This window comes from Notothenia rossii (genome assembly GCF_949606895.1).
Source record: "Notothenia rossii genome assembly, chromosome: 8".
NCBI classification, from domain to species: Eukaryota; Metazoa; Chordata; class Actinopteri; order Perciformes; family Nototheniidae; genus Notothenia; species Notothenia rossii.
In genome coordinates, this window is record NC_136906.1 from 7851962 (window position 1) to 7877904 (window position 25943).

General features: G+C 40.2%; 1 protein-coding gene across 4 annotated transcripts in view; it reads left to right on the top strand.

Annotated features, from left to right (window-relative positions):
• Positions 1-18469, top strand: part of LOC307015647 (myocardin-related transcription factor A-like) — a 46786-nt gene extending 28317 nt beyond the window's left edge. For all 4 annotated transcript variants that reach the window (XM_079644400.1, XM_079644399.1, XM_079644402.1 and 1 more), the window contains 15 exons: positions 1023-1184; positions 6111-6271; positions 7517-7633; positions 8245-8313; positions 8416-8600; positions 8979-9147; positions 9866-10121; positions 10737-10864; positions 11527-12429; positions 13100-13282; positions 15242-15352; positions 16516-16650; positions 16773-16856; positions 17420-17468; positions 17685-18469. In XM_079644400.1, coding sequence (XP_079500526.1) covers positions 1023-1184; positions 6111-6271; positions 7517-7633; positions 8245-8313; positions 8416-8600; positions 8979-9147; positions 9866-10121; positions 10737-10864; positions 11527-12429; positions 13100-13282; positions 15242-15352; positions 16516-16650; positions 16773-16856; positions 17420-17468; positions 17685-18190 — 3218 coding nt within the window. In that variant the 3' untranslated portion in view covers positions 18191-18469. The remainder of the gene's footprint in view (positions 1-1022; positions 1185-6110; positions 6272-7516; positions 7634-8244; positions 8314-8415; positions 8601-8978; positions 9148-9865; positions 10122-10736; positions 10865-11526; positions 12430-13099; positions 13283-15241; positions 15353-16515; positions 16651-16772; positions 16857-17419; positions 17469-17684) is intronic.
• Positions 18470-25943: the final 7474 nt, after the last annotated feature.

Below are 25943 nucleotides of genomic sequence, written 5' to 3' on the forward strand. Positions count from 1 at the left end.
TTCTGGTATCAGCACTTTACTCCACTACTTATTTACTTATCTGACGACTTTTTACTTTTACTTCTTACATGTTGAACCCAAATACCTGTACTTTCTACTTCTTACATGTTGAACACAAATACCTGTACTTTCTACTTCTTACATGTTGAACACAAATACCTGTATTTTCTACTTCTTACATGTTGAACCCAAATACCTGTACTTTCTACTTCTTACATGTTGAACACAAACACCTGTACTTTCTACTTTTTACATTTTGAACACAAATACCTGTACTTTCTACTTCTTACATGTTGAACCCAAATACCTGTACTTTCTACTTCTTACATGTTGAACCCAAATACCTGTACTTTCTACTTCTTACATTTTGAACACAAATACCTGTACTTTCTACTTTTTACATTTTGAACACAGATACCTGTACTTTCTACTTCTTACATTTTGAACACAGATACCTGTACTTTCTACTTCTTACATGTTGAACACAAATACCTGTACTTTCTACTTCTCACATTTTCCAAACAGGCTGGTTCCTTTAGTCTGAATGTGTGTTTGGTGGCGTGATCATTATTATTTAAAGTCATTGCGTGCCTATTGATTTGAACACGATCCGTTTATCCATCATTTCCTGGTCTTCTCTAAAGAAGAGGGACCAATGAAAACGTTGTCATGTTGCCGTTGTTCAGCATGGAAACATTCATTAGCTAACAATGACATTATTGTTCTATTAATATAAAGGGAGGTCAGGTACTCTTTAAAACAGCTGCTAGTTATGGGTACTTTTTACTTAAGTACATTTCAAAGCCTCTTTACTTTTACTTAAGTAAAGAAGTTTAGTCAGTACTTCTACTTTTACCAGAGTATTTTTAAACATGAGTATCTGTACTTCTACTTGAGTAAAGGATGTGTGTACTTTTGCCATCTCTGCTGTCTGGACTTTAGGCAACTCCGACTAACAACTTCTCAGAGTCCTTGCACACGGGTAAAAATAAATCTCATGTTTGGTGTCTGCATGCTTCCAGAGTTGTCAGCGGAGCCGTCTCTTCAGGCCAAGCAGATGCAGTTGAAGAGAGCTCGCCTGGCCGATGATTTGAACGATAAGATCTCCCACCGGCCGGGGCCCATGGAGCTCATCCACAAAAACATCCTGCCTGTTCACTCCAGCATCAAACAGGCCATCATAGGTAAGCAGGCAAGGTGTCCCATAGATTATATTTCTCATTTACTCTCCCAATGATTGACTCGCTGACATATGGAAAGTCAGTATAGGTGCTTCTTTGAGTGTTGCCATATTCAGCTGCAAATAACTCTTCTCACAATCACTACAACTGGTCTAGCCAACGATTAAGGGGGCCTACTGTGCTCATTTGGATGTTGTGCCTCTACTGGGACATGTTTACAAGCTTTAATGTTCAACAAGCTCTTTATTTTCCTCATACTGCCTGTGCTGCAGCACCTCTTTCCACCCTCTGTCTGAAACCAGAGCCCAGTCTGCTCTGATTGACCTGCTTTATCGTCTATTTCACTCTAAATGGCACTGTGTCGAAGAGTTCTTGAGACTAGCAATTGGGACAAGAAAGTCATTAGTAAACTCTTTGCTAAGGTATTAAATCAAGTTAGAAGAGGGTAATTCTTTCTTCAATACAATCAAACTTCTTTTTGCGACCGGTCCATTAGACCAGGGGTTCCCAAACTTTGCCATGCCAAGGACTCCCATATAGCACTATCCTCTGGCGGGGACGCCCCTGTTGGCATTTTTTAAAATTACATTATGATGGAAAATATGACAAATTAATCATACAGCTTAATACATTTTCTTAATATATATTTGTATTAATAATTAAAAAGCAGTTATTCTTCTAACAAAATGTTGTATTTATATTTTGTTTGTCATTCATTACATTCATTGTGTCTTCTGTTATAAACATTCTTAACACAATATTAAACAGTAATATCAACAGTAAACATATTTTTAAAGCATTTTTAAAGTGATTTCTGTCTTTATAATATTATATAATTTTGAACAGTAATATGAACAATTAATTAACATATACTTTTTGCATTTTTGAAAGCTATGGACCACATGAAGAGACATTTTCCAAGTTTTAGATGAGTACACCATCTCAAACTTTGCAAAATAATATTTCCTCAACAAAGTTGTCTTCTGAAATAAATCTGATGTATGCAAACAATTCTGCGACATTTGCTACATCCGTGCTCTCATCCAGCTGCAGAGCAAAGTATTCACTTGCTCCAAAAGCTGCAGCAGAAACTCAGTTTCACTCTCAATAGTGGCAGCTCGATTCTTATTGGCTTGAAGGGCAGTCGTGTGATTTAAAAACAAAAATGATTAAAAGATTGGCATCAAAGGACACATAGATTGATAGATATGCAGTTATTAATAACATCTAAAAAGATTTTTTTTTTAAAGGAGACCTATCATGCAAAATGCACTTTTGTACGTCTTCTATATGAATATGTGTCCCCGGTGTTCCAGGGAACTCACCAAGTGTCAGAAAACACAACCCTCTCTATTTTCCTCCATACCCAAATCTCTTAAAAAGGGGCTGCAACGGATCTGATACAGACTGATCCAGATTTAAACACTTCTCTGACGTCACAGAAGTGGCGGTACGGCTATTGGGCCAACTCCACCAATCAGGAGGAGACAGCCACGGACATTGCCGTTGGAAAGCGCTGGAGACGCTGTAGTACATATGCCAGGCCTGTAGATGGTGCTGTTCTCACAGAATCAGCCCATGCAAAGACAGTGTTAAATTGAGCGAAATGAGGAATGGCTAAAATGCATGATCTGTTTGGTATTTTGAAAAATAAAAAGTATAAATATGCCTTATATAGGTATGGTCCTACACTATATTATTCAAATATAGCATGATAGGTCCACTTTAACTTAAAAAAAAAAGAAAATCCCCTTTCCCTCAAACTTTGCTTGACCCCCCTGACGCCTCCTGGCGGCCTCCCGGGGAGTCGGGGCCCCCACTTTGAAAAACACTGCATGAGACAAACCCAGGTTTAAGGCACTTCTATATTGGCTTCACTTTTCATACCAATAGGTTGCCTCTTGAGAACGACATGAGTCAAAGTGAAGGCTAACATTGATCTGTGTAGCCTGGCTTTGTTAGCTATAACGACTTTACATGTAAACCTTGTTGTCCGATCACAGAGGCTTTACGTCTCTCAGCTTGTCTAGCTGTTTTTCTGCCATGAGATACTGGACACGCCTTTAAACAAATGCTACCCTGCATGTATGTGGAGGAGGACGGTGTAATATCAAAGTGATAGTGTGATATATCAACAACACGCCCACAGATCAAGGCTCCTGACAGGGCGTCCCTCATGGCCTCCTCCTCATGAACACACTGATGCTCCATCTCACATGCCTCAGCTGTTTTTGAGACAAACACACACACACACACACACACACACACACACACACACACACACACACACACACACACACACACACACACACACACACACACACACACACACACACACACACACACACACACACACACACACACACACACATGCGCGCACACACACACACACACACACACACACACACACACACACACACACACACACACACACACACACACACACACACACACACACACACACACACATCCAATATGTACACAACACACTAACTCACCCACCTGAGTATTCATGCTTCAAAACAGCCACAAATCTTATAATAGGATACAGTAAATCATGAATGCCTGACAGACAGGAAGGGAAGGCTTTTCCATCTATGCTGTCAGTGTCTGTTAATGAAACCCATTATGTTTTATTAGAAAAATTACATACTAATTGAAGTGTTAAGACTCCATATGAATAAGTGCGATTTTAATCAGTTGCAAATTGGGCAAAGTGATGGAAAATGTGACCCCAATTTCACCCTTTTTCCATAATAACAGCAACAATTAAAGCAACAATTAGCAGTGCTATTTAACTTCTACTGCACATCTTATTATTGACAGGAGGTCCAGCTGCTTGGTGGTTGTGTGGAGAAAAGAACTCATAAATCCATCATGTGTCAGTATTCATCTCTCTGTCACCACAGCACAGTAAACACAATTGCATTAACCGCCACTTATTGTAGGAGCACTGGGGACGTAACATGTATACAGCGTTGACATGCAAAGATACACACACACACACACACACACACACACACACACACACACACACACACACACACACACACACACACACACACACACACACACACACACACACACACACACACACACACACACACACACACACACACACACACACACACACACACACAGCCTGACGTACAGACACACACTGTGAGGAAGTCATCACGTTGTTGGATCAGAGGGTATTAAATCAACCCCATGTAGTCATTTCATCATCACCTGCTGATGTTAGATTAATGAGCAGCGTTTTTTTTTTACAGCTGCAGCCACTGTTATGAATTAACACTCATCCAGCAGCAAAAGAAAAGTCTCTATCTTACTCCACGCGATCTTAGCAGTTATCTTTTACACCTTAAATCCCTGTAAAGACTCAAAAATCTGCATTTTAATGAAATGACTATATGTGATTATTACTACGACCTTCATTTCTTTTCAAAAGGGCGTTTTGAATTCATCGTTACCCCGACTGCTATGGAAATATTTGACCGTTGTTTGACATGCAGTATTTTTCCGACATACTCTCCCGATGTGTATTGTTCATCTACCTTTTAAAGAGAATATCATTAGTAGCACAGAAGGCTGGTATTGACAGAAGGAGCCCTCACATACACAGTTAATGCGTTCATAGCACGAGTTACACAACCGATCCTCCTGAGTTCTCAGAATATCGTCATTCCGTGGAGAGACGCCATCTGTCACATAAAGACCAGTATAAATGAGGTGGCCTGCATCATTTGGCTGCACTTAAAGTGAACTTTGATGAATGAAAATGGTGGCAAGATTCCAATTTGGCCCACTACAGCCTCCCTTTACCCACTTCCACTCTGTGGAGGGTCCGCCATATTAAATGCCATCCCAGACCAATTAGCTGGAAGTGAGTTATGAAATGCATCCAACAGGGAGTCCGCATTGATTAATTACTCACCACATGAAATGCAGTTTTGTGTCTGCTATTGAAGACGTTTCACACAAATGTAGGTTCTGTGCAAATGTACTGACAGACCTTTACTTGGAAGCTACCTAGACATACATCTACTATTTCCATACAGACGTTAAAAGTAAGAGTAAAGACATTCAATGTATGATGACACATACTTCCACTTAGTCTAGAAACAGGCAGATTGTTCTCTATTTGATGTTTATTTATTTACACTGCTTCAAAAACCAAGCAGCTCACGAACACCAGATTTCAAAAGACAAAAAGATTTGATCAGAATAACTTGTAATAAATCAGGTTAGAAGAAAGGTCATTTTTTCATGGACTTCTATACAATCAAATTTCTTTCTGCAACCAGTGGAGTTGGCTCTTAGAAAGAATGCAATTTAAGAAACAGCTTTTTCTTTGTCTCAGGTTGCATTCATGTTTTAATCCGCCTATATCAACCTTTTCCTCTTTCCTCCTTACCCCCCTCTCAGAGAGCAGTTTCCGAATCACAGGAACTTCATTTACAGAGTGAACATGCTGTGTTAAAGAAGACTAAAAAAAGACTAGTAATTGAGACCAGAAAGCCATTAGGAAACTGCTTATTAAGTTAACAAATCAAGTTAGAAGAAGGGTCATTTGTTCATAGACTTCGATTCAATCAAACTTAAATAAACATGCTGTGCTAAAGAATCATTGAAACTACAAACTGAGACCATAACCTCATTAGGAAACTGTTCACTACGCTTTTTATCAAGCTGGATAAACGGGAGTTTGTTCATAAACTTCTATTCAATCAAACCTTTTTTAATCAGTGGAATTGGCTCAAAGAAAGAATTCAGGTTTAAGGCATTTCCGCATTGGCTTCCCTTTTCCCTTCTACATGAGCAAGACAGGCCCACGCACCTTAGTGAGTTGGAAGATACAGCTTTTCATCTTCTCCGTTTTCATCCACCCAGATATCAACCTTCTCCTCCCTCCTCTCCCCCTCTCAGAGACACGGTTTCCAAAGGCTTCGGCTGATAACTCGTCATGTGATGAGGACAGCAGTTACAGTCTGTCTCCAGAAGAGCCTCTGAGCCAGGAGTCTCCTCTGGGTCTGAATCCTCTGCCCTCTCCCCCAGAAACACTGAGCAGCATCCCGTCTCCTGCACAGGTACCATCATCACCCGATGTGAAATTACTCACTCTTAGTTTTTATGCACCCCAAAAGTTCCAGAAAACCCGAGGTCTTCACCAACGCGGAGTTATTTTAAGTCGAGGCCAAAAACACTACTTTTCCCAGCTGCTTACCCAGAAGTCTTTTAACTTGTTTTAGCACTTACCATATTTACAATGTTGTTTTTAAACTATTCTCTATCTCTGTTAATCCATTATGTTGTCTTCCTATTAAGTGTTAATGATGATGGAAAGCACCTTGAGTTTCCTCTGTGTCTGAGAAAGGGCTTTTAAATAAACGTACCTTACCTTACCTTAGATCAGTGGTTCCCAACCTGGGAACTGTAATATAATTGTAAAGCAATACATGATTGTCACTAAAAGCCTTGTCTCTACATTACAATAAATCATAACAAATAATTGATTAATTCATTTGAATACAAATTCAAGTTAGTAGCTATTAAAGGCATAAAAAGACAGAAATGTATAATTCTTACTTTAATAGAAATGTTTCTTCTGCGCGTAAAGTGTCCAAACCAGGCTTCTCTGGATAAGCACATTTTTAAAACATAGTCATCGTCCATGCCGGCTTCAGTTGGATTATTTGTCACAGTTGCTCCGATCAGATCGGTCTCCTCCATTTTGTAGATTATTTACAACTTTTGAATCCACACAAACACATCGGCAAAATCCGGCTTACTTTGAGCATGTGTTTGAAACAGTTTAATCCCTTTGTGAATTGTTTCCACTTCCGCCGTCCTTTAATTTCTTCATACAGCGGGAATCCAAATGAATTAATCCTGAGTCCAATAACCATCAGAGTCACTCCAATAGTGCTCCTTAATTACGCTTTCATCCTCCTTTAACTAAATACTTCACATTCATCCAGTTTGTGACAGTTTTTGTAGCATTTTTGAGACTTTTAAACTTGAATTAACGCTGTTGCACCCCCCCCCCCCCCTTGTGTGTGTGTGTGTGTGTGGGAGGGGGGGGGGGGCGCAACTTCCAACCGGAGTCAATTGCGGGGGCTCTTGGGAAAAAAGGTTGGGAACCACTGCCTTAGATGAGTACAAAGTGAACGCCTACCAATAACAATGTGGCGTTAAGCTTCACTTAACTTTGACTATTAACTCACTTTCTCTTTATAAAAGTAGACCTGCCGAACATCGATTCAATAGACTCATTTCAGGAGATAAAGGTACCTTGTTGATTTATTGGTTAAATTTTTTACCTTATCAATAAGGTCTGTACTCCTGCTCCTGCTCTCACGCCAATCTCTGGATCCTCCCCCTCATTCAAGCTGACCAATGGGACGGCGGCATTATCTGCACATAGGACAGGGGCGCCCTCACATATCAAGGTAAGAGTCAATCAAATCAGTCAAGGCCAACTAAACAATAAATACATAAAACTGTCTCACAGCTCTTATTAGAAAAGAGATAAGCCAACTGCAAAACTCAATATCCTTAAATCCACTTAATGTTATCAACCCAAAAGTAAACATATAAAGTTAATACAAAAGGTGTAAATAATGATGTTGTTGCTCGAGACCAACAGAGCTACAAGTAGAGTGAATACTGGACGTTGATTGCTGCTGTTGTATAAAAGTTGACGATAAGCTAGGGCTGCTCAATTAATCGTATTTTAATCACGATTACGATTATGGCTTGCAACGATTACGAAAACAACGTAATCGAAATAAAACGATTATTTTGTAATCAATATTATTATTATTATTATTTTTTTTGGGTTTTTCAGTTGAATTATACTTAAAGTTCAGGCTAATCAACTGTTAAAAACAGACTGTTTAACATTTTTTTCTCCAATAAATGGATGTTTTCAAAGTCAATGAATAATCGCATTTAATAATCGCAATTACACTTATTGACCCAAATAATCGAGATTATAATTTTTGCCATAATCGAGCAGCCCTACGATAAGCACTTACCATCATCTCTCTTCTTTGTTCAGTCCCATCATAAACCAAGCTCTGACCGCTCTGCACAGAGACACAAGAAACCAAAGGACAGCAAGCCAAAGGTAGACTTTTGTTTCCTCTTTCAAAGATGGTAAAAACTCATTGACGTAATAAGCTGCATACAAGTTGATAATCTTTTATGCCGTTAATGTGTTGCCTCCTAGATAAAAAAGTTAAAGTACCATCAGTACATCCCTCCCGACCAGAAGGGAGATAAAGAGCCTCCTCCCCATCTGGACTCTTCTTACACCAAAATCCTGCAGCAGCAGCAGCTCTTCCTGCAGCTGCAGATCCTGAGTCAGCAGCAGCAGCACTACAACTACCACGCTATCCTGCCCGCACCCCCCAAGTACGTTTAGTGGACGCTCATCGGGTTAGGAGATATTGCACACATCTTACTGTATATCAAGCTAGATGTAATGTTTTTATTTAAACTTTAACTTGAATTAATTAATGGTTCAAAATAATTTGATATGTGATGTTAGAGTGGACGATCTCTGCAGCCAACTTCATTCCAATATTTCACATATTCTCCCTTCACCTGTTGTGCTTAATGCGATTGGGACATTGCACCGGGCTATATTGCGATTCCGATAAAAATGTCAATTAGTTGTGCAGCCCTATTTCCAACCCTAGATAGTCATGTTTGTACTGTGTAGCGACACCTGGTGGGAAACTTAAAACAAGAAGCTTGTAAAAAGGATTGAATTGACTTTCTCCCCAACAGACCTCAGACAGATCAGCCATCTTCCTCTTCCTCCTCCAGTTCAACGACCTCCTCCCCTCCTCGACCTGTCGCTGCCTCGTCAACAGCCGCTAACCAGTCCCGTCAGACTTCTGCTCCGTTAACTGGGACGAAACCAGCGTGCCTACCTCCAAACCTGGATGAAATGAAGGTGAGCTGCACAGAAACACATCAAAAACATAACTGAAGATTCTCATCAGAGCAACAAGTGTGACTTCTGTCAAGTGGCAGAGATGGAAAAAGTTGAATTACAATGACCTAACATATCGTATCATTATGCACCACGGCCATCACTAAATATTATTAAAGAAGCATACATTAGAAATACTACAGTCAAATATAGCAAACTTAAAGGGGTCCTATTATGCTTTTTGGGGGTTTCCCTTTCCTGTAGTGTGCCTAAACGGCCGACCAATCACAACAGAGCCGGCCAGCTAACCAATCAGGGCAGACTGGGCTCTGGTTGTGAAAAGAGGTGCTGCAGTATGAGAGAAATAAAGAGCTTTTTGAACATTAAAGCATGGAGACATGTCACAGTAGGGGCACTACATATAAATATCAACCTGAAATTGAGCAGAATAACGCCCCTTTAAGTAAAATACTTGAGTAAATATTACTTAAATTACATTCCTAGTCCGCAGGCTATCTTTTGAGTAGCTGGTGGATAGAAGTTGACATATGTAAAATATCCTGTTTTAATAACTCAGAGCTGACAGAGAAAGGGACAGTGACGGATTATTCGTTTTTTCTGTTTTCTCTCTTCCTGTTTCATTTGATCCGTTTCAATTTCCCTCTTGTATCAATCCCCGTCCTCTTTCCTTTTCTCCTCTCTCAATCTCAATTTCGCTTTTGCTCCGTCTCTCTGTCAGGTGGCGGAGCTGAAGTCCGAGTTGAAGCTGCGCAGCCTCACAGTCTCCGGCACCAAAAACGACCTGATCGAGAGGCTGAGGAGCTACCAGGAGCTGAAGGGAGGCGCCGACACTTCCTCCTCTCCGACAGCAGGGGGTCCCATAGGGCCGGGGGCTGGAGGAGCAGCTAGAGCCTTCAGATCTGCTGCAAACAACAACAAAAACACATCGCAACAACAGTTTCAGTTTCAGAGCCATCAGATGTCCGCTCTGATCGGTTAGTCAAACAGGAAATCTGTCTCTATTTGTCACAGATGTATGTATTCGAGTGTTAAAGGTCACCTAGTATGCAAAATCCACTTGTTCATGTCTCTTCTACATCAACATGTGTCCCCTCTGTGGAAAGAGACTCTGATGAAAGTTTCAGGAAAAAAGATTCTCTCTCTTGTTGTCCTGATCCATTTCTATAAAAACCTGTCTGGAATGAGCGGATCAGATTTTGGCCACTTTATGATGTCATAACGATGTTTTGGCTTGTGTAACCATTAGCCAATCAGCAACCAGGTAACCCCCCCCCCCCCCCCATTATCGCCTGAATCTCCTCCTAGAGCACCATTGAGTTCTTTGTAACCAAATCTCTCTCAGAGGGGCGTGGGGAGGGGCTCCTTATTTTCATCTAAAGTAACAGACAGAGAATCAGCACTTTGGAAACAGGGCTGAAACAGAGGGGATTATGGGTAATGCTGCAATGAGCTGTTTGGTGTTTGGAGCCAAACACTTCAGAGACGTGTGTTTGTATCTGAGACCTGTAATATATTGATGAGAAACAGTAAAATAGAGGACCTTTAAAATATGTGTTTGTGCTTTCTACTCTTTCTTTTCCTCTGTATAGCCGATATGCCTCTGCAGCAACTGTCCCTCGGTGGATCCGTCTCCCCCCAAGACGACCCCCTCACGCCCTCTGACCTCTCCCCCATGAGTCCAGATACCGGCTTTAACAGCGACCCCCAGGGGGAAATGGTCTGTATTGTTTTGTTGACATTGACCTTACATTCAAGGCCTATTAACGCTCTTCTTTATATCAGATTTTGTATATTGAATAATTGTTACGCTAAAACTGTAAGAAAAAAAACACTATCTGGTTAAAAAAAAGCATAGTCTATTGTTGTAAATGTACTATGTTAACATCCAAGTGAACTAATGAGTAATGCTCTTACCATATTAGTGTTGTCACTATATATGATAACAACAATGTGAGACACGATTATTTTGAAATTTAAATATCTTTATTTTTTTTAACTACGGTGGTATTTTTTACTTTTTTGTACCACATATATATCGATGACCTATACTGCAAATACTTAGTAATATATACTTTGTATGAAATGTAAACAGTACCTGCAATAGTATTTGAATTTCATTTCTTCTCGCATTTTATTTTTAAGACCTTTAAGGTTTTCTTGTATGTAGTTTGGTCTATTTTATTTCGTATTTTATTTGTATTTTTCAACTCTTATTTAAATATTTTGAGGAAGAGGCAACAACTACATCTCATTGTGCCATCCTGTATGATATATATTTACAATGCTAAATCCTTTAATACAATTAATTATGATTAAATGTTTCCTATAAATAGCACAGTGACTGTACATTTACCCATTTGAATGTTCTCTCGTCTCCAGATGAGCTCACCTCTCAGCCCGGTGAATCTTCAGCCATGTTCAGCTGCTCCTCTGGCTACACACATCAAAGAAGAACCAATGTGTTCCCCTCCAGCTCCCTGTCAGTTCTCTTTAAAGCCGGCCTCTCTGCGGACACATTGCCCAATCACCGCCCCGGCTCCAGCGGTGAATCTGGACAAAGACCGGCTGCTGCACGAGAAGGACCGGCAGATCGAGGATCTGACGCGGCTGCTGAGGCAGAACCAGCGTCTGGTGGAGCTGCTGAGGCTGCAGCTGGAGCACCGCAGCAGGGAGGGGGCAGAGCCGCTGGTTCTGGTACGAGTTAAACAAGAACCTCCTGATAAACCCAGCGTCCCTCTCTCTTTCCGCCATACACCGTCACCTCTTTCACGTGAGATGGTAACTGTCAAACAGGAGGCCACTGATTCAGAGGAGAGTGAGACAACCACACAATTACCAGAAAGAACTCAGGAGGCGCAAATCAAACCGCAACAGATGAACACTCAGACTAAACAACTTCTGCAGCAAAGCACTCTGCAGCTGGCCCAGCAGCAGGCCGTACAGCAGCTGTTGCTCCAGCAGCAGCGCAACATTCAGAACCAGCAGCAGCTCATCCAGAACCGCAGTCAGACGGCGGAGAACCTGCAGAAAGTTTCTCAGCAGAGGAAGAAGAAATCTCACAAGCAGCAGATCAAACAGCAGCAGCAGCAGCAGCATGTGTTGCAGTCACAACAACAGCAGCAGTCAAAACAACAACAACAACATCAGCAGCAGCAGCAGCAGCTGAAGCAGCAGATTTTGCTGAAGCAGCAGAAGACGTTGCTACAGCAACAGCAGAGCAAACAGCTGCAACAGATCCAGATCCAGACCAAGATCCATGTGAAGCAACGACAGGCAGCTCAGGTCAGGAACGAGCTTTAAAGAGGCCCTATTCTGCTTTTCAGGGGTTTCCCTCTCCTGTAGTGCGTTATATCGGTTTGTGTGCTTGTAAATGGTCTGCAAATGCTTAAATTCCACACTTCACACCAGAGGGAATTTCTATGTCCTCTTTATAATGTCATTAACGTTGGTCTGCCTCATTATGCTGATGCTCTCAATGTCATCCTGATCTAGTCAGATTCTAGAAAATATAGAATATATTAAGCGGTTGCCAGAATTACCCCGATGCACTCAGTAGCAAGGGAGAAAAACTCATTCTAAATTGTAAATATATATATAGCCACATTAACAACATAAAAGGGGAATAGTCCTTATAAAAAAGCAAATTAAGTTAAAGTACTAATAACACACTGTAAACATAACCCTGACATACAAGTACAATTGCTGTATTGAAATTGGTACTTCAAGTAATACAAGTATAAAAAAGTCCCCTGCGGCTGTTATATACTATTAAAAACATATTGTTTTTAATATGAATTAATGTGCGGATTTTTTTCCCTTTTCAATTGAAATGTTCAGTTTGCAAAAATATAGAAATTATTGAATTTCCAGCTGATTTCTGGGCTTGCTCAAATGATACAAAAATGTTAACATATCCGGCTTCTTCCTCTAAAGTCTTGTGGGTTTCGTCCAGGTGTCTCAGCAGCCAGGCTCAGCGCCCTCTTTCCCTCTGGATCTCTTCAAGGGCGACTCCACCCCCACTCTGGTCACCGACGGCAACGGCAATCACTTCCTGATTGCACTGACCAATCACATCGCTGAAAGCCAAAGAACTGATGCACCTGAGAGCAAAGCAACCAATCACATCGCACTGCAGGTACCGGACTCCTTTTTGTCAGTACCAGAGATGGCAAAAGTACACACATCCTTTACTCAAGTAGAAGTACAGGTACTCGTGTTTAAAAATACTCTGGTAAAAGTCGAAGTACTGACTAAACCTCTTTACTCAAGTAAAAGAAAAGAAGTATGGAATGTACTTAAGTAAAAAGTACCCATAACTAGCAGCTGTTTTAAAGAGTACCTGACCTCCCTTTATATTAATAGAACAATAATGTCATTGTTAGCTAATGAATGTTTCCATGCTGAACAACGGCAACATGACAACGTTTTCATTGGTCCCTCTTCTTTAGAGAAGACCAGGAAATGATGGATACACGGATCGTGTTCAAATCAATAGGCACGCAATGATTCTAAATAATAATGATCACGCCACCAAACACACATTCAGACTAAAGGAACCAGCCTGTTTGGAAAATGAGAGAAGTAGAAAGTACAGGTATTTGTGTTCAACATATAAGAAGTAGAAAGTACAGGTATTTGTGTTCAACATGTAAGAAGTAGAAAGTTCAGGTATTTGTGTTCAACATATAAGAAGTAGAAAGTACAGGTATTTGTGTTCAACATGTAAGAAGTAGAAAGTACAGGTATTTGTGTTCAACATGTAAGAAGTAGAAAGTACAGGTATTTGTGTTCAACATGTAAGAAGTAGAAAGTACAGGTATTTGTGTTCAACATATAAGAAGTAGAAAGTACAGGTATTTGTGTTCAACATGTAAGAAGTAGAAAGTACAGGTATTTGTGTTCAACATGTAAGAAGTAGAAAGTACAGGTATTTGTGTTCAACATGTAAGAAGTAGAAAGTACAGGTATTTGTGTTCAAAATGTGAGAAGTAGAAAGTACAGGTATTTGTGTTCAACATGTGAGAAGTAGAAAGTACAGGTATTTGGGTTCAACATGAGAGAAGTAGAAAGTACAGGTATTTGTGTTCAACATGTTAGAAGTAGAAAGTACAGGTATTTGTGTTCAACATATAAGAAGTAGAAAGTACAGGTATTTGTGTTCAACATGTAAGAAGTAGAAAGTACAGGTATTTGTGTTCAACATGTAAGAAGTAGAAAGTACAGGTATTTGTGTTCAACATGTGAGAAGTAGAAAGTACAGGTATTTGTGTTCAACATGTAAGAAGTAGAAAGTACAGGTATTTGTGTTCAAAATGTGAGAAGTAGAAAGTACAGGTATTTGTGTTCAACATGTAAGAAGTAGAAAGTACAGGTATTTGTGTTCAAAATGTAAGAAGTAGAAAGTACAGGTATTTGTGTTCAACATGTGAGAAGTAGGAAGTACAGGTATTTGTGTTCAACATGTAAGAAGTAGAAAGTACAGGTATTTGTGTTCAAAATGTGAGAAGTAGAAAGTACAGGTATTTGTGTTCAACATGTAAGAAGTAGAAAGTGCAGGTATTTGTGTTCAACATGTGAGAAGTAGAAAGTACAGGTATTTGTGTTCAACATGTAAGAAGTAGAAAGTACAGGTATTTGTGTTCAAAATGTGAGAAGTAGGAAGTACAGGTATTTGTGTTCAACATGTAAGAAGTAGAAAGTACAGGTATTTGTGTTCAACATGTAAGAAGTAGAAAGTGCAGGTATTTGTGTTCAACATGTAAGAAGTAGAAAGTACAGGTATTTGTGTTCAACATGTAAGAAGTAGAAAGTACAGGTATTTCTGTTCAAAATGTAAGAAGTCAAAGTAAAAATGTATCAGAAGAATAAGTAGTGGAGTAAAGTACTGATACCAGAACATGTACTTAAGTACAGTAACAAAGTTATTTGTACTCCACTACTTCCCACTTCTGGTCAGTACATTTAAAACAGATTTAGATTTTTAGATACTTTTTTCTGCCTCAGAATGTGTTTTTTGACTTTTTGTTTGCATAGACGTAGTGTATTACAAATATCAAAACTAATATTATTGTGTACATTTTTCGTTTTCCACTAGCGACTACAGTCCACTCCTGCCAAGCTCCCCAGCCACAACGCTGTTCAGCAGACAAAAGCTGAAAATCATTGCCAACAGAATGTGGGATTTTTAAAACAGCAAGAGACAAAGGTGAGATTTAAAGTAAAATATGTTTCGTCTGAATTTGTCGCCAGATTCAAAGTAGCCGTTTTCTGTGTGTGTTTTCTGTGTTACGGCACAATCAGCTGTCGTTAATTAAAAGCAGAAAACAGAAACATAAGCTTACCATAGTCCACCAATATCAATATATTTGAAAGGATGGTGTTAATGAAAGTGAACAGAGCAGTCTGTTAGAGCTTCATATAGAGAGAAACATGAGGCCTACTCCGCTGAGTCCGATCGATATTAACTGCTGGAGACGGTGAGAGCAGTCTTAGATAAGAGTCTCTGACACTAGCCCGAGGCTAATTATTTATGCTCGGCTAATTACTCTAACGTCTTCTTCCCATTACCGTGATGTATGTTGTGAACAGGAGGAACAAAAACTCCACTGCGTCGCGGCTAATTGAGAAGTAGAGAATCTGCAGGTGTGCTGGAAAATGTGCAGATTTGGAAAATGCTGTCATCAGCAGTCTTTGCCGACTCCTCTTATCGCACTCTGAGGAGACAGGAATTATAAGTGATTTCAGATGTTACTAAAATAACTAGTGTTGCTGCCTTTGAATTATTTTTCCTTATCGTTAACGGGAAAACATTTTTTAACCCCTTTCCTTCTCTCGCACTGTTTTCTTACTCTCTTCTGTCTTCATTGCCCGTTCAGCAGTCCTTATTGAATCCAAAGTTTCATGCACCTGCAATATTAAAAATATAATATTAAAAAAAGTATTCCAGTGTTTTCTGAGTATTAGATGGAAAACTAGTACGTTTTTTTAATCACAGCTGACTTATTTCTGCGGTTTGATATGCCTGCACATTGTCCTATGTTCAGAGCGTCCATAGCAACGGTCTGCTATGACAAACTGCTGAAATTCCAAATTGACCAATCAGAATGGATTATCCAACCAAACTGTTGAATAATCCTGATTATGTTTTAACATATCTTATTTTTTAAATATTTTTATCTTATTATCCTTGTTTGAGCTGGTATTTGTGACTGTTATTATACAATGTTTCGTTGTTGTTGTGCTATTACTGCTCTAAACCTAAACTTCCCTACTGGGATTAATAAAGCTTGTTATGTTTTAATATCGTATTTTATGTTATCTCATCTTCTCTTATTTGACCCTTAACTTTGTTCTGATTTGTATCCACAGAATGGGAGACCTCAGGAGTCTGTAGTCCATCAGCAGGACGTTTCTCAGTGTCTGTCTGCCCCCCCCAGCCTGAAGCCTTTCTTTAAGGACCAGGAGAGTTCTCCTTCAGGGAAATACTCACCTCCTTCTCAAACCGTAAGTCCTCTGCAGATGACATGGACAATCTATCAAGATGACTCACAAATGCTTTAGTTAATACTTCAGATGCACAGGTAACTAACGTTTCCCTTTTCTCTCTCCCTCCTCCTCTCCTCCAGGAGTTGTGTCCCAGTCTGGATGTCTTGTTCAGTCCTCTGTCTCCAGCTTCAATTTGGACATGTGCCTCATCGCCTGATAACAAAGTATGACATTTTATCATGTACAAAATGTATTAAATCGTCTTAATCCACATTTAACTACAGTTTATAGAAAAGAGAGTTCAACCCGATGCTATTTCTGATCATGATGGTTTGGTGTGAGTTGCCTAGCTGTACATTTCTCGGCCTAAATATAATAAAACCTGTTGGCACTCTGCAGCAATGTGTCTTTCAGGAAATCATGACACAATTATTCAAGATATTCCACAGCGCTTGCAGTTTAATGTAGGAACTATTTTACCATCCACCGAACCCCACCCACCATCGTATCCCTGCAAGGAAAGAAACGTTTCCTACTCCTGGACCAAATTAGTGCGGGATGCGATATGTCTTTGCATCCTCCTCGCCTTAGCTGTAATGTTAGCTATTTAAGAGAGAAGCATATAGATTAAAAAACTGCACTACAGGAAGAGGACATGTTTTTTCACTGTGTTGTTTTTCACTGTATCTTTCCTCATTTAACAACAAGTGCTTGTGGCATCTTGTTATGAGCAATGTTACATTTAAACAGAGTTGTAACGAGATGTTTCTTCTGTGTGTGTCCTCAGGATACGGAGCCTGAAGAGGATTTTATTGACATCATTTTGCAGACAGGAGGTAAGCTGCAGCAACAGTGTTTGATTACTTTAAATGAGTGTTTTTAAATGCCATTTTGTAACTTCTTAACGCTCTTAATGTCTTTGAATTGCCTTGTGTTGAAAGGTGCTATATAAATACACTTTCCTTGCTGTATAATATAACGTGTTTATTTAATCAGCAGTTTAATGTGATTACATCGGGATTGACGCCCATATCTGTGTGTTTTCCCTTCAGAAATGTCGACCACCTACAAACCAGCACCAGACTTTTCTCCCCACCATGTAATCTCTCCTCAACCTCCCTCCCCCCTCCACCTGCTGCTCTCCCCCCCCGCCCCACCCAGCTGTGACACCTCGCAGTCTGAGCTCCAGGCCTTTGACGACACCACAGAAGACAAACAACACCTTGGTAGCGCTGGGAATGGCCGCCTGGAGGACTTCCTGGAAAGCACCACTGGGAAGCCTCTCCTGGGGGGGGAGCCTGGGGGTCTGATGACTCTGATCGATGACCTCCACAGTCACATGCTGTGCACCCCCAGCATCCTGGACCGCCCCCTGTCTCCCCTGGATACCTTCGACATGGCAGCGGAGGGGGAGTCGGGGCTGGACTGCATGGATTGGTTGGACCTTACCATGGGAAGAGAGAGGGAGGAGGAGACCCCCACTCTGGCTCCTCTTGGCCCACAGACACCACCAAGTGTCTTTTGCGCCGACTTCCTAGACACCTATGACCTAATTTAGTCACTTGTTAGCAAACTGCTGTTTTAAAGGTCACCTATTATGCAAAATCCACTTGTTCATGTCTCTTCTACATCAACATGTGTCCCCTCTGTGTAAAGAGACTCTAAAAGTTTCAGTAAAAAAGATTCTCTCTCTTGTTGTCCTGATCCATTGATATAAAAACCTGTCTGAAAATGAGCTGATCAGATTTTGGCCAATTTATGATGTCATAACGATGTTTTGGCTTGTGTAACCATTAGCCAATCAGCAACCAAGGTAACCCCCCCCCCCCCCCCCCCCCCCCCCAATCTCCCTCTAGAGCACCATTGTGTTCTTTTTAACCAAATCTCTCTCAGAGGGGCGTGGGGAGGGGCTCCTTATTTTCATCTAAAGTAACAGACAAAGAATCAGCACTTTGGAAACAGGGCTGAAACAGAGGGGATTATGGGTAATGCTGCAATGATCTGTTTGGTGTTTGGAGCCAAACACTTCAGAGACATGTTCTGTATATATCTGAGACCTATAATATATTGATGAAAAACAGTATAATAGGGGACCTTTAATGACACATAGAAGCTTCAGTGGGGTATCTACTGACCTATTATATGTCATAGAACAAACTGTGAAACTCTTGTGAGCGGAGACCTCTTTTCCGGCATCAACCAAACACATTTTCAAAAACCCATTGACTCTTAAGAATAGGGAACCATGCTAACTCGTCTCCGGGTTTTAGAACTCATTCCTGCACCACTTTATGGCCTATAGCAAAACGATATGCACACTCACTTACTGTACAGTGCCACACATGCATACAAAAGTATGTCATTGATTGCTGAGGCTTCAGTATCTGATCACAGAGCTCTCACTCTATCCTCTCACGTACTGGTGTATTGAACTTCCAAGCGCTTTGACCCTTTATTTATTTTATTCACACACGGATGTATTGACTTGATTCGGCAGGTCCTATCTGTTCTTGCTGCTTTAGCAACAGTTTTATCAACACATTTCGGACCCGATAAATGATGAGAAAAATGTAACCATGGATCTGTTGCTTCAACTTAAATTCATCTTTTCTCGTCACCAGTGAAGGAGTGTATCGGTTTATTGGAACTTTGTCTAATAAGGACTGCAAATCCGTAGTTGCCTGTAAAGATAATCAATGGTTGACCACTACAGCGGATCTATACCCAAAGTTAAGTTGAAGGACACCTTTTCTTTTCAGCAACATAATAGTTTATGGGGATGGAGGAGAGATTTTTGCAGCCTAACGATATGACCATGACTTTGAAAAGACGTTGTGGTTTGATATACATTTTCAACGGTATTATAGATAATAATTTCTTCTGGGTGCACGCCTGTAGGTGATCTGTGAGTGTATGAAAGCACAGGTTTCTTTGGACACTTGCCTTAAAATCTGCCATTTTGTATTTTGACTCCCTTTCTGTTTGCACTTAAATTCATGAGTACACACATAATATAAAAAGAAAAGGTCAACTCGTGCACCTTTAGATTATGGAAGTTTGTTATAATTTAGATGTTGCTGTTAAAGAGGTCCTATTGTGTTTCCCTTTCCTTTAGTGTGTTATAGGTGTTTGTGCTTGTTAAAGGTCTGCAAAGGCTAAAATCCCAAAGTTCCCTCCAGAGGGATATTCTGTCTCACACAAAAGAGGTGCTGCAGCACAGGCAGTAAAATAAAGAGCTTTTTGAGTATTAAAGCATGGAGACATGTAACAGTAGAGACACAAAATACAAATATGAACCTGAGAATGAGCATTATTGGGCCGCTTTAATGCTGATATTTGGCTATCCTGTACTGCATCAGTACTTTTGATAATGGGGATGTATTTATATCCTTTCAGTTTTAAAACTGACTGAATGTATTATAAGATGCATTTATTTGTATAGTGGCTGTTTTTTCTGACAAAATGGCTGTTTGCCAAAACCTCTCTTGAGACTGCAAACACATTGTCACGTCTTAGGAATTTGTATATTTTAAAGTGTTATGCATTTGTCACCACAGACCAACTAAATCATACTTTCTGACTCTTGTTTTAGAGATGCGTGAATCTATCATATAAGCAGCTAGATTTAGCTGCTTATATGATAGATTCACACATTTTGAAATATTAAACAACATACCCATATGAACATTAATATTTTATTTCTGTTGAAATCATCCCCTCTGGTCATTCTGGCGATCAAGAGATCCCTAATGCCAGACATCGGCTAAATACTTCAAACTCATTTATTTTGTAATAGTTGTTGATTTTTTAAGGACGTTAAGTGCTCCATCAAAGTCACTTTCCTGCTGTATTAACCTTGTAAGTGTTGAACCTCCACATGTCAATGATTGTGAAAGCATTGGGATAATGTTTTCTGTAGTTTTGTGCAAATGGCTTACGCTTCTGTGTAGGGAAATTGTGTTTTTTTCTAAAATTGAAAGGAAATTGTTATATTATTAAAGTCTGGTTTGGTGAATTCAGATTTCTTTTTTTAATTAGATAAACATTTTTGGTACAACTCAACATGTGGTAAACGTTCATACAACTAACCCGTTTCATTATGTTAAGGCTTAAAACCACACATTATCAGAGGCATGGCTGCTTTGATTGACAGGTGAGCTGTAGCAGAGCCAAACCAATTGCAACCTTCTGCCCTGCTAGGTCCTGTTAATCCACTTCCTCTAACATGCATAGCCTTTCATGAGCCAGACGTGTAAGATTAGGGTTACACAAAGGTCCACACACACAAAATGTATTAACACACACAAACACACACACATGCAACCCTAAATCCAACACTTTAATGTTGGACTCAGTTTAGAAGAAGTTTTGCCGCTGGACATGTAAAAGTAATTCTGCAGATGCTTTGATGCATCTCAGCACAGCAGTGGGGGGTATGCTGTGATGCGGTAGTTGCAAACACACACACACACACACACACACACACACACACACACACAGAGAAACAAATGCATGCACAAACTCAAAGAAAGTAAACAAGGATTAATACTTAAACATAGGAGTGCACAAATACATACATGTATAAACCCACCAAGAGGGGAGAAGCGGTTACATGGTGGGGATGGGGCACAGGTTTAACAAATATTACTTAAAGGGGACCTATCATGTAAAATGCACTTTTTGATGTCCCCGGTGTGTCGGGGAACTCACGCAGCGTCGGAAAATAAAACCCTTTATTTTTTCCTCCGTACCCAAATCTTTAAAAAACGGGTGTACAACGAGCGGATACAGATTTGCTGCCGATCTGACGTCAAATCGGCAGCGGACCCACAGAAAGTTGCTATCAGAAACAATGCCTGACGTGTTTTGGACGTAATCTCGTCTTTTTTTTTTACATTAGCAAGCCTCGCTAACACTCAGAGCTAACCTGTACTTTATAGCACATGTGTTTAAAAAGCAGGAAAGGCAAAAGAGGGGTATGACCAGTATGAGGCATGGCTATAATGGGGGATCTGTTTTGTATAGGTATGGCCCTACAATACATTTGTCCAATATAGCATAATAGGTCCACTTTAAAAGAAAAAAAAGGAAAACCGTTGTTAATCGTAGTAATGTAGATTGTCATTCATTTTCTGATGGTAATAACTTGTTCAGTAATCTGCCATGTTTATGTTTTGTTTATGATCATTCAGGTGTTGAAAATTATACACTACCTGTTCATATTTCAATTTTTTCTGAACACTATAATCAATCAATGTCAGCAAACTCATACACATAAACATTTTCTGATCTGACGCCACTCCCAACAGGACGACATTACGAAAGTTTCGGGTCAAAATATTTACCTGCTTAAAGTTAGCACACAGCCTCAAAAGACTTATGTGCATATATTAATGTCTCCTAATCCTTCACAGGGATCATAATTCCCATGGCCACTAGAGGGCTTTAACGTACCACATGTTTTTTTGGCTTTTTTTCTGAAAGGACTGATCATGGTTACGGTCACCTATTAAGCAAAATCCACTTGTTCATGTCTTTTATACATAAACATGTGTCCCCTCTCTGTAAGAGATTCTGAAAGTTTCAGGAAAAAAGACTCGCTCTCTTATTGGATGCTGCAATGACCTACAAAACATGTCTCTGAAGTGTTTGGCATTTGAAGCCAAACACTTCAGAGACATGTTTTGTATATATCTGAGACCTATAACATATTGATGAAAAAGAGTATAATAGGGGACCTTTAATGTATTGTTTTCATTTGCCACTTTAACAATTGTTTAATTTATAAACGGTTATTTTCCCCCATCTCCATACACTCCACCTGACTGTTCTTCTGTTTACAGTATAATTATAATTATCACTCTTTATATCAGTATTTGTCTTTCAATTATTATTATTTTGCAATTGACCAATATTTGGTGTGCGTGTGCAACTCTAAAAGTAGAGAAAATACAGCAGAGGTCTCCCTCCTTTTTGTATTTGATTAACTAGTAGCCTACATTCTTCCTGCCTAGCCTAAGCCAGCACACTTATTGAGCTACGCTGATTTATTTCCAATTTCCTTGAGATTGTTTTCCAAATGGTGACCAAAACTTGCACGTTATACCTAAATGATCCGTCTTTGGTGATGACAAAGCTAACCAAATAACAAAGTGAAAGCCCCAACAGTCAACGCTACGAAACCTAGTGAGGAGCTGTTGTTGTTCCTGATGAGACGTGACAGTCCTCTTCCAAACTCAGGTTATTTCAGACCAAACATCCTGACATCTCACCGGTGGATGATGGAGTGAAACTAATTTGTGGTAAGCAAGTGAGTTGGAGAATATCAACCCACTGAAGCAGCTTTCTGTCATACTGTACAGCATGTATTCTTAGTAAGATCTTCAAGGTCAACGCAGCTTCACTCCAGATGACAGGTAATCTGTGCCGCTCTAATGGAAACCTGCTGCGGCGACATGCTTCCAGCTCCAGCTGCATGCATGTACGCACAAAAGTGCTGACAGTGGCTGTCAGATACGCATGCAAATAAGTAGAAACACGGCTGCCTGCACATGGACACACACACACACACGCACGCACGCACGCACACGCACGCACACGCACAGACAAATAAGAGTTGTGTGTATTCTAGACTGATAGTAGGACTCTCACAAAAGGATAATTGGGGTTTTGCAGCAACGTCTCGATTGAGCGCAGTGCCATATTAAAGAGAGCAATGCACTATGGTCATAAAGAGTATAGCTGATTCGTTTAATTTGAATGAATCAGTTAATGAATGGGACTGTAAGAACAGGAATGTAATCACTACATAGAGGTCATAAAATAAAACTGCACTGTTAATGAAAAATAAATACTAATTCAATATAAGGTATGATCTGGAGAACTCCACATATCAGTTTAAGTTCATGTGCATTAGAATTAAGCCTATCCTAATTAGTTAATCAGTTGATAAATAGTATAAGGATCAGTGATGATATTGAAGATCTGATACAGAAAACCCTTAGCCATTATTTTTAGCTGAATTTCATGAGTAGCCATATTTTCATTACACTGCTATTTAATACATTCTCAAATGTACGGTTTTATAGCGGCAACAAGTGGGAAATATGAAGCCTTTAAGTTGGATTCTCTCCAACATCCAGCAGGGGGCGCGTTTTCTGATTTAAAAAAGAAGTAGGAATGTATAGAAGACTATAAGAAAATGTCCCTACTTCTCGTTTGACGTCTAACTTTACTACACACACTCCTGAATAGAGTATGGTCACTGCTGCCAGTTTCAAGTTTCAAGTAGTAAAGCATGGTGTTTATTTCATAAGTTGTGGTCCCGTTTTGAGTCAAATTGAAATCGAAGCAGGTCCCGACCCTACCAAATGTTTCAGTTCTGTTTGGGTGTTATCCTAGCTGTATTGTGTATTTAACTCGAAATAGAACCATAGTTTACAAAATAAATATCATGCCGTATTAAAGAAGACTTGAAATGTGTGATGTTAACTGAGGTAGTACATTAAATGAGAAGCTGGAACATTTTCTCATAGACTTCTATGCAATGAGACTTATTTTTACAACAGGTAGAGTTGCCACCTGCTGGCCATTTGAAATAATGTAGACGAGGCCCTTCAGCATTGGCTTTTCACTCAATCACTTTAAAGTTGTTGCCCATTCAACTAAAACAATAAAACCTGTGGTATAACCTCTACCTTCCCCCCTCTACAGGAACCGACTGGAAATGATGGCGGAAGGAAAACGCTGACACAATGTCAATTAAAAACACAAGGGGAACAAAGAAAATTGTGAGAGATAAAAAGGAAGGAAAATAAAATGAGGGATGAGAGGGGGGCTGTGTGTGATGTTCGTGTGTGTATAGAAACATGTGACCTGGTAAAAAAAAGCATGAGCCGGAGAGACCAAGAGAGAAGACAGAGAGGTTATGAGCAGGAGAGTGGAGAACAGAAATAGCTGATGCCCATTATCATCACCTCTACCTGTCGGGCTGTCGCACCTCTAATTATTGCTGCCACATCGCCACGAATAGCACGCAATAAAGTGTGTGTGTGTGAGTGTGTGTGTGTGTGTGTGCGCTTCTGTAGATGTACTTGAATACAGATTATTTATTCATGTACAGGATATATTTTTATTCCACATTTGTGCACCTTTACAAGACATGTTCCGGGATGTTGAGTCTCTACAGTATGTCTCAGTTCCTGTTATTCTTTTTGTGATCTTGACATCGTGTGTGTGTGTGTGTGTGTGTGTGTGTGTGTGTGTGTGTGTGTGTGTGTGTGTGTGTGTGTGTGTGTGTGTGTGTGTGTGTGTGTGTGTGTGTGTGTGTGTGTGTGTGTGTGTGTGGAGATTATACCTTTCCCTTTAACCACCTGGAGAGAGGCAGCGTGGTGAGAGAAGCTTAAGGAGAATTTAATCCTAGCCTTAATGTGACAGCAGCATTTTCTGCAAAACTACCATCATTACTAAACTGTTGAGCCTCAGTGTGTGTTGTGTGTGTGAGTGTGTGAGTGTGTGTGTGTGTGTGTGTGTGTGTGTGTGTGTGTGTGTGTGTGTGTGTGTGTGTGTGTGTGTGTGTGTGTGTGTGTGTGTGTGTTTGAGCATCTCATGCAAACACACACACACACTTGCACGCCTCCTTAAAAGCAGACATTTTGCAGGAGGATACAGTAAGTGTGACTGCATGTGTCGTCTTAAGCACACTGTGAGCAGCCGATGTAGGTCAGGCGTATTGCAAAAGAAAAGTCTCTGACTGTTCTCTGACTTATGTTAGAAACTAAATGCTACCATGGGGATTATATGGAGACAGTGACGGGCCACCCACACACACACCCACACACACACACACACCCACACACACACACACACACACACACACACACACACACACACACACACACACACACACACACACACACACACACACACACACACACACAAAACACACACCATCACATGGACACGTAAAGGGCCTTTTTGAATCTAGGTCAGTTAATTGCGAGAGACAGTACTGACCTTTACTGAAGAAAAACTACAGGTATGAAGGAGAAACATGTGATGCTGAAAAACACATCAACACGAGTAACACACGTGTGTCTTTTATGTACCTTCAAACCTACATGTATGAGATTCACTGTCCTCTGGGATGTTTCCATGTCCGTGCCATCAATCTCCCGATCTGTATCCATGTGTAAAATGCAGCGGCAGCATCATATGGCTCCTGACAGATTCCATACTTTCACCCTCTGACAAAAGCGCTGAACCTCTGCCAAAGAGAGACAGATAGACACACACACACGCACTGGGATAGA